At 42.4% G+C, this 12,333-nt stretch overlaps 1 protein-coding gene across 1 annotated transcript in view; it reads left to right on the top strand.

Moving 5' to 3' along the window:
- Positions 1-847: 847 nt before the first annotated feature.
- Positions 848-12,333, top strand: part of ANTXR2 (ANTXR cell adhesion molecule 2) — a 192,471-nt gene continuing 180,985 nt past the window's right edge. Inside the window, exons 1-2 of the mRNA XM_058192834.1 lie at positions 848-1,264; positions 9,751-9,822. Coding sequence (XP_058048817.1) covers positions 1,143-1,264; positions 9,751-9,822 — 194 coding nt within the window. The 5' untranslated portion in view covers positions 848-1,142. The remainder of the gene's footprint in view (positions 1,265-9,750; positions 9,823-12,333) is intronic.

Here is a 12,333-nt window from a genome sequence, read left to right as displayed (position 1 = left end):
GTCAGAAATGGTGTAGAGTCTCCTGCTTGGGCTGCGGGAGGGGTTTGGACTAGATGACCTCCAAGGTCCCTTTCCCACTCTGTTAATCTGTCTCACTTAGCAACAAATTGCGGTTGGAAGTCCATCGCCTGCCTCCCTGCTTGCACTGGCCCTTCCCAAGGGAGGAAGGAACCCCAAGGAAAAAGTTGGGAAACCCGCATTTCAAGGTGGGTTGTCAAAAAGGGCGAAGCGAATTCAGTTCAGTGCAGGCTTCCAAAAAGCGCATAAGTGCCAAAAGGCAGAGAGAGAGAGAGAAAGAGAGGGAGATGAGAGAGGGAGATATTAGAGAGTGAGATGAAACAGGGAAAGAGAGAGGGAGATGAGGGAGGGAGAGAGAGAGAGAGGGAGATGAGAGAGAAAGAGAGGGAGATATTAGAGAGTGAGATGAAAGAGGGGGAGAGAGAGGGAGAGAAGGAGAGGGAGAGAGAGAGGGAGAGAGATAATGAGAGGGAGAGAGAGAGAGATGAGAGGGAGAGAGAGAGAGAGGGAGAGAGAAAGAGGGAGTGTGAGAGAGAAATATTAGAGAGTGAGATGAAAGGGAGAGAGAGAGGGAGATGAGGGAGGGAGAGAAAGGGAAATGAGAGAGAGAGAGAGGGAAATGAGAGAGAGAAAGAGGGAGATGAGAGAAGAGAGAGGGAGATGAGAAAGGAAGAGAGATACAGAGAGAGAGAGAGAGATGAGAGGGAGAGAGAGAGAGAGAAAGGGAGAGATATTAGAGAGTGAGATGAAAGAGGGAGAGAGAGAGGAAAAGAAAAAAAAAGGCAAGGGGAAGAGGAGCCCAGGGCCCAGCCTCCGAAGGCGTGGACAAAGCGAACGCAGAAGTTGCTCCGCTTTTTTGTCTTTTGCAAGCAGTCCAACTAACCGCCGAGAAATCTCGACCGAAGAGCGGCAAACAAAACGCGGGAAGAGAGGAGCACCCCGATCGTCGGAAGGCGTCTCCCCTCACCCCCTTCTCGGGCCCAACGGGTGGTCTCCCCTCCGCCTACCGCTCGCCCCAGGCTCCCTCCTTCCTGCGGGCTTTGCAAGCCAAAGGACGGCCGGGGCCGCTGGAGATCATCATCATCGGCAGCAGCAACAGCATAGGCGGCGGCGGCGGCGGTTCCATGGATCGGCTGGGCCGGATGGCGCTGCTCTGCGCTCTGCTGTTTCTTTTCCCGCCGCCGAGTCCGGCTCAAGAGGAGCCGTCGTGCGGGGCCGCTTTCGACCTCTACTTCGTGCTGGACAAGTGAGTGAAAGCGGGGAAGACCCGCGGTTCTCCCTTCCCCGCCTCTCCCCCTTCTCTCGACCGCCTTGCAACAGTGTATCCCGCGGCGATCTTGCCATAAGCTCGGCTATCCGGTGGGAGAGAAAACAATACACACACACATACACACCCGTGCAAGATTTCCCCGGGCCTGAGTGGGTGGGTGGGTGGGTGGGTGGGTGCAGCTGCTCCTCCCAGGGGAGACCCTGCATCCACCCCCCCTCTCCTCTTTTTAATGCTCTCCCCGTGCTTCGTCTCAACTCGAAGAGAGGGGTGTGAAGCGTGTTGCAGTTGTGTTAAAGCAGGGGGTCTTCCAACCTTGGCAACTTTAAGCCTGGAGGACTTCAACTCTCAGAATTCCCCAGCCAGCAATCCAGGCTTAAAAGTTGCCAAAGTTGGAAGACCCTTGTGTTAAAAGTTGCAAAGGATAAAAGGAAAGTTTGCAGAGTTTGAGGGGGTTGTGCTTTGTGTGTTGAAGGAGGGATGGGGGGGAGGCGAAACAAAGTTTTGCTGCCCTGAAGTACAGATCGTCCTCGACTTACGACCGCCGTGTGTGTGTGTGTGTGTGTGTGTGTGTGTGTGTGTGTGTGTGTGTGTGTGTGAAGCCCCAAAAAGTTTTGTCGTTCAGCGAGAGACGTGGGTGAAGTGAATTTTTGGGGTTTTTTTTTTAACCATCTTTCTTGCCGCACTGGTTTAAAAAAGAGGAATCGCTGCCGTTGTTAAATTAGCAATCCGGTTGTTAAGTTTTGTTGCCCTGAAGTGCAGTTACTGTGTTTCCCCGAAAACAAGACCTTGTCTTATATTTTTTTTTTGAACCCTGAAATAAGCGCTTGGCCTTATTGCCATGCTCTCAAAAGCCCGATTGGGCTTATTATCAGAGGATGTCTTATTTTGGGGGAATGTATTTTAGATGTGCTTGCTCTTTTGTATGCCACCAATAAGAACTTGAGTGATTGGCAGAGGGTGTTTGGTAGCATGAACAGATAGTCCTTGACTTGCAACCATTCGTTTAGTGTTGGTTAAAGTTACAGTGGTGAAAAAAGAATGACTTATGACTGGTCTCGCACTTATGATGGTTGTAGCATCCTTGTGGACCCCTGATCAAAATTCAAATGCTCAGCAGCCGACAGGTATTTACGATAGTTGCAGCAGAAACTTCCCAGCCAGTTTCTGACAAGGAAAGACAACAAGGGAAGCCAAATTTGCTAACAACTGGATGATTCACTTAACAACTGCAGTGACTTGCTCAACAACGATGGCAAAAAGGTTTTAAAATTGCAGGTAACTCATTTAACAACTGCCTTGCTTAGCAGTGGAAATTTTGGGCCCAGTTGTGGTTGGACATCAAGGATTACCTGTAGGATGCAATGTTCTGTAGTTATACAAAAGTTAGTGTTTCAAAGGCCAAGTTATTTTTTATTTTTTATTTATTTATTTGTCACAACAGTATATATAAGCATAAGCAAGAAATAACTATACGATATATAAGCATATATATAAGCATAAGCATGAAATAACTATACAAATTGGATACAATCAAAGGGAACATTAGGACAGGAACGGTAGGCACGCTGGTGCTCTTATGCACGCCCCTTACAGACCTCTTAGGAATGGGGTGAGGTCAATAGTAGATAGTCTTTGGTTAAAGCTTTAGGGATTTTGGGAAGAGACCACAGAGTCAGGTAGTGCATTCCAGGCATTAACAACTCTGTTACTGAAGTTGAGTTGGGATACTTGTTGAGTATCCCAACTCAACATTCCTTGTTGAGTTGGGATACTCAACAAGGAATGTGGGCTGAATAAGTGGAATTATTCATATGGTGTGAAGCTAAAGTAGATGTGATAGATTGTGTATTAAAGAGGACAATATAAATGGAGATTTTTTTGTGACAGGCAAATATTGGTAAAATAGAATAGAATAGAATTCTTTATTGGCCAAGTGTGATTGGACACACAAGGAATTTGTCTTTGGTGTATATGCTGTCAGCGTACATAAGGAGAATAAAATATATTGATCAAGAATAAAAAGATACAACACTTAGTGATAGTCAAGGTTACTAATAAGCTATCGAATTGTACTAGGAAACAAATAAAAAGAATATAATTGAAAGATACAAGCAACATAGTTATAGTAATAAGTGGGAAGAGATAGATACTAGTAAGGAAGAGAAGAATAATAGTAATACAGTCTTAGTAAATTATTTGAGTGTTGTGGGAATTAGTTGTTTAGCAGACTGATGGCATTTGGGGAAAAAAACTGTCTTTGTGTCTAGTTGTTCTGGTGTGCAGTGCTCTGTAGCGTCGTTTTGAGGGTAGAAGCTGAAACAATTTATGTCCAGGATGCAAGGGGTCTATAGATATTTTCACAGCCCTCTTTTTGACTCGTGCAGTATACAGGTCCTCAGTGGAAGGCAGGTTGGTAGCCATGGTTTTTTCTGTATTTCTAATTATGCTCTGAAGTCTGTCTCTGTCTTGTTTGGTCGCAGAGCCAAACCAGACAGTTATGGAGGTGTAGATGACAGACTCACTAATTCCTCTGTAGAACTGAATCAGCAGCTCTTTGGGCAGTTTGAGCTTTCTGAGTTGGCGCAGAAAGAACATTCTTTGTTGAGCATTTTTGATGATGTTTTTGATGTTGCGTGTCCATTTTGAGATACGTATGATAGAACCTACAAACTTGAAGGAGTCTACTGTTGATACTGTGTTGTCTAGTATTGTAAGAGGTTGTAGTATAGGAAATTTTCTAAAATCCACTACAGATTATTACATATTACAAAGGTAATATGTCACATGTGGATTGTTGTAAGGAAACAACGGCCGTTGAAAGAAATAAAAAAACACATATGAAACCAGACTTCATAAAAGGCAAATATGATTCTTTTCAGTGGGTTGCCTTTCAAAGAAAAAAGTGAGCTAAGCAGTTTCATTATCTCTAAAATAAACGTTGCCAGAACAACAGCAATAATAGTAATAATAGTAAAAAAAAAATAGCACAGGAAGCTTTTCAAAAATCCTGTCTCCAATGCCAGAATGGGTCTCTATTAACCCAACAGTGAGTATCTTACTTATTATCTCTGTGACGTACAGGGTAATCCTTGAATTACGACCGCAATTGAGCCCAAAATTTCTGTGGCTAAGCAGGACGGTTGTTCAGTGGGTTTGGCCCCATTTTATAACCTTTCTTGCCACAGCTGTTAAGTGAATCACTGCAGTTGTTAAGTTAGTAACACGGTTGTGAAGCAAATCTGGCTTCCCCGTTGACTTTGAATTGTCAAGAAGGTCGTAAAAGGGGACCACATGACCCCAGAGAACATTGCAACTATCCTAAATGTGAGCCAGTTGCCAAGCGTCCGAATTTTGATCCCATGACCATGGGCGACCTGCAACTTTTCACACCTATATAAGTGTGAAAAACGGTAATAAGTCACTTTTTTCAGTGCCATTGTAACTTCGTACAGGTCACTAAATCGCTAAATGAATGATTGTAAGTCGAGGGCTATCTGTATCTGAAGGACTATCTTGATAAAAGGCATCTTGCCAGCCTCAGGTGGATGTTCTCATACCCAGCTCCATCTCGCGAAAGGCTGTCGTGCTTTCCAGCTTCCTCATCCTCTTTGAGGCCTAGCGGGTAAAGGTAGCTCTGATTCTAAATCAGGGGTGTCAAACTGGATTTCTTCGAGGTCCGAATCAGCATTGTAGTTCTCCGTGAGCTGCCTGGGGGGGCGGGCAGTGGGGGGAGAGAGATGGGACGGATGCCTCCTGCAGCTCTGCTGCCGGCCAAAACGGGGCACAGGAGGCTGCACGTGATCCGTCCTCCCATGTCCCGTTTTCGGCCTGGGTGGCCTTGGCCAGCAAAGTGCCGCAGGAGACCATCCAGGCTGAAAACGGAGTGCAGGGGGTGGGGGCACGCATGGCCCTCAGGGTCCCATTTTGGCTGCCAGAGGCATGGCATGGTGGGCTGGTCCTTTGCTATTTCCAGGCCAGCCGCGCAGGCCAGATTTAAGCACCCCGCGGGCCTTGCGTTTGATACCCCTGTTCTAAAACAAAGTTTATTTCTTATTCTAAAAAAAAAACCAGCAAGCACACAAGGTACATAGAAGCCACGATCCTTTCTGGCAACATCACTGCTTTTTCCCACTGTGAGATAACAATAGTTTTCGACCGTTTTCATCTTTTGATCCCTTGTGAGTTTGAAAGTGGATGGAGGTATTTTTTAGTTGACACTTGCATTGCCAAAGGGGGGAATCTTGAAAATCAGCCCAAGAAGTTATCTTATCACTGGTTAGAAGGAAAGATATGCTAGAAAAGAGCTGGAAAAGGTTAAGGTCAAGAGAAGTAATCTGAATTAAACTAATTTAGGAGAATGGGATGAATAATGTTACTAGATAAAATGCCATTGTTTAATTAAAAAATAATGGAGTAAGAGACCTGGACAATGTAAGACAGATGAATGAAAGAAACGTTTATTTTGAAATTGCACAAGAAGATATGTTACCCCACCAACACATTGTAATTGGGTTGATGAGATTTTTATGTTTGTTTGTTGTTAAAATATATATATATATATATATGTAGGTCTTTGTTTATTTGGGTTTCCTCTCGCGTAAAATTGGAAGTGTCTTGGCGACGTTTCGACGAAGTCTCATTCGTCGTCTTCAGGCTTCAGCTTCGTGTTTCTGGGAGCAAGAAACACGAAGCTGAAGCCTGAAGATGACGAATGAGACTTCGTCGAAACGTCGCCAAGACACTTCCAATTTTACGCGGGAGAAAACCCAAATAACCAAAGACCTACATACAAACACCCGCGAAAACCTCAGAAAACAAATATATATATATACATACATACATACATACATACATACATACATACATACATACATACGTACATACATAAAGAAAATCAGCCCAAGTAACAACGAAACAAGTGGGAGAAAGATACTACTTGAACAGCCATTGCTTGTACATACATATACGGTAGTGTGAGAAGGTGACTTGTAGCATAAATAGGAATTTGTTTTGTTTTGTGGATTCGGATAAAATGGATGAGGAATTTTCTAGCCTAAATCCCACCGTTTATGATTTAGATCCATGCCCTTTCCAGTTCTTTGGATAGTCCACGGGAAGATTGGAAAGGGTAGTGGATATTTATTTATTTATATATTTGCATCCTGTCTTTATTGTTTTTTTCAAATAAAACATATCTAGCATGTCTTCCTCCTCCTGTTTCCCCCATAAACAACAACCCTGTGAGGTAAAAAGGGCTGAGAGAGAGAGTGAGTGAGTGGCTCAATGTCACCCAGTTGACCTTCGTGTCTAGAACTCACAGATTCCCACTTTCTTAACCACAACACCACACTGTCTCTCTTCAATTTCTCTTAATGCCTCTTTGGCGGACAAGGACATATATTGGTTCCTTTGTAGGAGAAGCCATTGGGTTCTGTGCTTTGAATTCAGCTATTTGGGATATGCGTCTACCTGCTTTTCACCTCCTCTTTTTTAGGAAAGTTTGTTGAGATGTTAGTGGGAATTCAGTTACAGAAAGTCGTAGAAGAAGAGATTAGCTGAGTCCTTTTAAATAGACGTTTAAAATCGGGTCTAGGACAGAAGACATTTCTTGTTGTTACAGAAACGGCTCGTTTCTATTATTATGAAAAAGTAAAAAGTCGAGGGTAGAGCTTAATGCCTTATTTTACTGCACCAAAGGAGTCGGAAGTCAATGCCTTTTTGTTTCTTTTCCCCTCCCTTTCCTTCACTATTCACTTCCCTTTTTCCTTTCCTAATTTCCCTAATATTTGCTTTTGTATTCTCTTTGTATGATATGTATAATAAAAACTGTATGACTTTAAAAAAAAACTCATAAAATCGGGTCTAGGACAATTCACCATGGCCAACTCAAAATGGCGAATTCACCACAATCAACTCGCCTCAGGCAATTTGCCGTGGCCAACTTGCCACGGGACAATGCGCCATGGCCAACTTGCCGCGCAACAAAAGTTACATAATATTGAAGAAGTGGTGAAAATAGAACCATGGAAGAAAGGATGGAAAAAGTGGAAGAAAATGAAATGTGAACGACAAACATTAAAATATTTTTTTAAATTTTTTTTTTAATTCATTAAATAAAATTGTTGAATTGTCCTGCGACGAGTTTTGTCCCTTGGTGAGTTGTCCCTTTCTATTTAAAGTCAGCATTTGGGCTGAGCATGGAATGGAAATAGCATTGCTGGTTTTTGTGGGCGACCTATGTGGGAAACTGGCGGAAGGAATGCAGCCCTCTTGGTTTTACTTCATTTCTCCATCGTGTTCAATACCGTTAAGTTTAGTATCTTTCCAAGAATTAGAGGCGCTATTTTCAATAGGCCCATTCTTTCTAAAGCAAGTGGTGTCAATCATTTTACGGGGGGAGAGAAATCAGACCGGGGAGGTCTCCCTTGGGGTTGTTTTCAACCTTAGTTCACACTTCCTCTTTAACATCCACATGCAACCACTGGGAGTGATTTGGTTCAGGGTAAGGCCTCACCAATTCCTTAATGGCATTCTAAAATGATAGGATTATTTATTTATTTATTTATTTTGTCACACAGTACATATAAGCACAAGCATGAAATAATTATACAATATATGAGCATATATATGAGTATGAGTTGTAATAACTATATTAATTGGATATAATGAAGGAAAACAATAGGACAGGAATGGTAGGCACGCTTGTGCTCTTATGCACGCTTCTTACAGACCTCTTAGGAATGGGGTGAGGTCAATAGTAGACAGTTTTTGGTTGAAGCTTCGGGGATTTTGGGAAGAGACCACAGAATCAGGTAGTGTATTCCAAGCATTAACAACTCTGTTACTGAAGTCATATTTTCTGCAATCAAGATTGGAGCGGTTCACATTAAGCTTAAATCTATTGTGTGCTCGTGTATTGTTGCGATTGAAGCTGAAGTAGTCTTCGACAGGAAGGACATTGTAATAGATGAATCTATGAGTTAAACTCAGGTCATGTTGAAGGCGGCGTAGTTCTAAATTTTCTAAACCCAGGATTTCAAGTCTGATGGCATAAGGTATTTTGTTGTATTCGGAGGAGTGGACTACTCTTCTTGTAAAATATTTCTGGACATGTTCAATTGTATTGATGTCAGAAATGTGGTATGGGTTCCAAACAAATTATAGAGTTGGATGGGATGGATGAAGATTATATAGTCCAGCCCCCTGCCATATATTCAGGAAAACTAATCAAACCATCCTTAGACAGCCTTTTCTTAAAAAAAAAACAACTTTAGAGGTGGAGAACCCAACCTCCATTGGCAGACTGATCCACTGTTGTACCTTAGAATTCTTGATGGTCTTTTCTTTTATGTACACTGAGAGCGTATGCACCAAGACAAATTCCTTGTGTGTCCAATCACACTTGGCCAATAAAGAATTCTATTCTATTCTATTCTATTCTATTCTATTCTATTCTATTCTATTCTATTCTATTCTATTCTATTCTATTCCACTGTTTTATAAATCTTATCATCAAAAAGGTTTCCATTTAAACCAGAGGTGTTAAACCTTGGCAACCTTGAGACTTCAACTCCCAGAAGTCCTCACCCGGCCACTTCAACTCCCAGAATTGCCCATTCCCCAGCCACCCATGCTGGCTGAGGACTTCTGGGAGTTGAAGTCCTCAAATCTTAAAGTTGCCTAGGACAATTTAAATAAAATTTAGGTGAGTATAATTTTTACTCATTATTTTGGGTCCTGTTTTTTTTTGTGTGGGCATGGAGCAATCGTTCTTGTGACCACAATCCTTGTAGCTTCTCTTTATGTACTTTATGTCTTCTTACCTCTTCTTTCCTTAAGAATCCCAAATTCCTTCATTTTGCACTATAATCCCAATCTTTACTGGAGGGTGTCCGAACCTGGCAACTTTAAGACTTGTGGACTTCAACTCCCAGAATTCCTCAGCCATCATATGCAAGTTTACACTTCCCAAGTTTTGGACACCCCTGCTGTACTGTCTTCCTCTGCAGCCTCTTTAATCTGTCAATATTCTTCTGAAAAAGCAATGCTCCAAATAAGGTGTGATCCTATCTGTGTGATAATCAATAACAATAAATAATGACTTCTTGCATCTTTGATACAGCTGTTGGTTTGTATCAAAGATGGTGTCAAAGCTCATAACTAGGTTAGCCTGACCCACATTGCTAATTCATATTCAGCTTGTTGTCGGTGACTCAACCCAAGTCCATCTTAGATGCTGCCAAGTCACAAACCCCTCAAGGTGTGTGTATGTGTGTGTGTGTATCTCCTGGAACTTGGAATCCGGGCTCTAAGTTATGACTGGTCATAAGTGGGAAACTACCTGTAGCAGGAAAGTTTGAATCCTTCATGAAAACAGTGTTTCAAAGAAGTATTTTAAGAAATTTGACTGTTTATTGGGACTTAATGAACATTCATTTTTGGCTATTTTTCTTTTTTTGTAGATCAGGGAGCGTAACCACACACTGGTCAGAAATTGTTGAATTTGTGAAGCAGCTGACAGAAAGATTTGTGAGGTAAGTTGTCGAACGAGTTAGAAAGGACCATATTTCCTTTTTTTTTCTGGTAACTATTTTCTCTTTAATTTCCTGTTTTCCCTGCAGACTATGAATAGTTTCATAGCGTGCAAATGAGTTCGAAACTAGATCTGGCTTGTTCTTAACATAAGAACGTCTGTTTTGTTGAGTCCAGTTGAAAAAGAAGCTGGAACATGTTTAGCTCAAATTTCCAACACTTGCTAAGAATATCTCTAGAAATGGCCATTAAGAGTGGTGTTTGAGCCTGCATGACAGGATACCAGATACAATTCTGACCAAAATGACTGTTGCAGAGCAAAAAAAAATGGAGGGGCAGGAAAAGATTTAAAATATATTAAGATAAAAACAATACTTTTTATCAGAATGTAAAAAAGAGTAGTTTTAAATCAATCCTGCGGCGAAAAAGAAGAACAAAAACAGGGAAATAACATTTTTGGTCCCTTAGTTTTCCTTCCCTCTGTTTCTTCTCCTTTTCATTATACAATCACACCTTTTCCTGCGTTTTCAAGGAAAGCAGCTGTTGGACCCCCGGCATTTTTTAAAAAAAATTATTTGCATTTATATCCCGCCCTTCTCCGAAGACTCAGGGCAGCTTACACTTTGTCAAGCAATAGTCTTCATCCATTTGTATATTATATACAAAGTCAACTTTATTGCCCCCAACAATCTGGGTCCTTATTTTACCTACCTTATAAAGGATGGAAGGCTGAGTCAACCTTGGGCCTGGTGGGGCTTGAACCTGCAGTAATTGCAAGCAGCTGCTGTTAATAACAGACTGTCTTACCAGTCTGAGCCACAGAGGAATATTTATTATATTCTATAGTTTTCTGACTTCTTCCCAAGGATGTTACACAGATGGTACCCAACATCTGCCTTATAATAGCAGCACGATTTTGATCATGGTAACCCCTCAGACCAGAACAAGATTATTTTAAAAGTTATAGACGACACTCAAAGTCTAGTGAAACACAGGACTCTTTGAGTCCTGGAAGCAATTGCATAGACATCACCGTACTTAATTGTTTCCTATGGAAAATGCAGTACAGTCAGGCAATTGTGTTTGGCCAGCTGGTGCAAAACCATGTGGAAGAGGAATCTTAATTGCAACGCATCTTATCTTCGTAGGGCAGAAAACAAGGCCTCTGTAGAATAAGGAAAGAAATCTGATTAGTATCTCTTTCCTGGGACAATGTAAGTTAATAAAAAGAGTAAATTGGCAAAGGTCACGGGATCTGGAATTTCAGTTACTGGCAACAGAGATGCTGGTTCCTTCCAAAAATGATTTGATTGCCCAATTCCTGAGACTTTTGGTCACTCTTGATCTCGACAAGAACTCCACCCTTTTTTATTTCTGAACTGACTGGAACAAAAACGATTTGGTGGAATCGTTCTTAACAGCTTTTGAGAGTTTTGTCCTTGTTTCCCCCACTCCTTTTCTTTCTTTAGGGCGAGTGGGGGGGGGGGGAAAGGAAGGGTTCCAGGGTTGACAAATGCTGTTCGGTGCAGCATATGGTAAAAATTCTGAGCAGGTTTCATTATAAGAATTAGATCACTCCAGTAAGGGTTGTACATCTGTTCTCCATTTTTTTTAAAAAAAAACCCCCCCACTTTCTGGGCCTGAACGACGAAGGCCTGAAGTTACAACATAACACACGTTCGGTTTCTTTTTGAGAGCTTCAAACGGGCAGTGAGGCTATTTGAAATAATAATAATGGGAACGTACGCTTATGAATTTCTCCCCAGAATGGGATTCCTTGATGGTGGGATTAAAAAAAAAAAATCCAAACATACAAAAGGCTAAAAGGCTATATATTTTTTGCCAATGACGGGATCTATCTTTATACAAAGATATCTTTATACAAATCTTTATATCTTTATACAAAGAAAAATTGACTGAGGAAAATGCTTGAGATGGGCTCCCTCGGATTAAATAATAACTAGCCGACGCAAAAACAGCCCGCTTTGTGTGATAACAGTCTCTCCTTCATTTTTCGTGACGACTTGTAAGACAAATGCTTGACGTGGTCTTTCTGGACCTTCCTGGGCTATAAAATGACCCTATACCAGGGCTGTCAAACTTAATTTCATTGAGAGCCGCATAAGGGTTGTGGTTGACTTCGTGGTGGTGGTGGTGGTGGGTGGGCGTGGCCAGGGTGGGCGTGGCCAGACGAACATCGCTCGTGTCAGGGGGGCACCTGTGGTGGCCTGGGCGGGATTGGAGGAATCCATTGTCTCCAGCGGAGGAAGGCGAGACCAGGGCCATGCCCGCCCGGCCCCCTGAGGTCAACCACAACCTGGATGTGGCCCTCAGTGAAATCAAGTTTGACACCCCTGTCCTTGAGGTTCCTGCTGCTGTGCTCATTCTCCTTTGCCAGGTTGCTCATAGTGTGTGCGGCAGTGGTGGGATTCAGCCGGTTCGGGCGAACCAGTAGTTAAATTGCTGGCTGGTCCCACCACTCCCCACCCTGCCCCTTCCAGTGAAGGGAGGTC

This window comes from Ahaetulla prasina, chromosome 8 (assembly GCF_028640845.1).
Source record: "Ahaetulla prasina isolate Xishuangbanna chromosome 8, ASM2864084v1, whole genome shotgun sequence".
In the NCBI taxonomy this organism is placed as follows: Eukaryota; Metazoa; Chordata; class Lepidosauria; order Squamata; family Colubridae; genus Ahaetulla; species Ahaetulla prasina.
The sequence above is the reverse complement of the archived record's forward strand: the minus strand, read 5'-3'. Positions and strand labels throughout refer to the sequence as shown.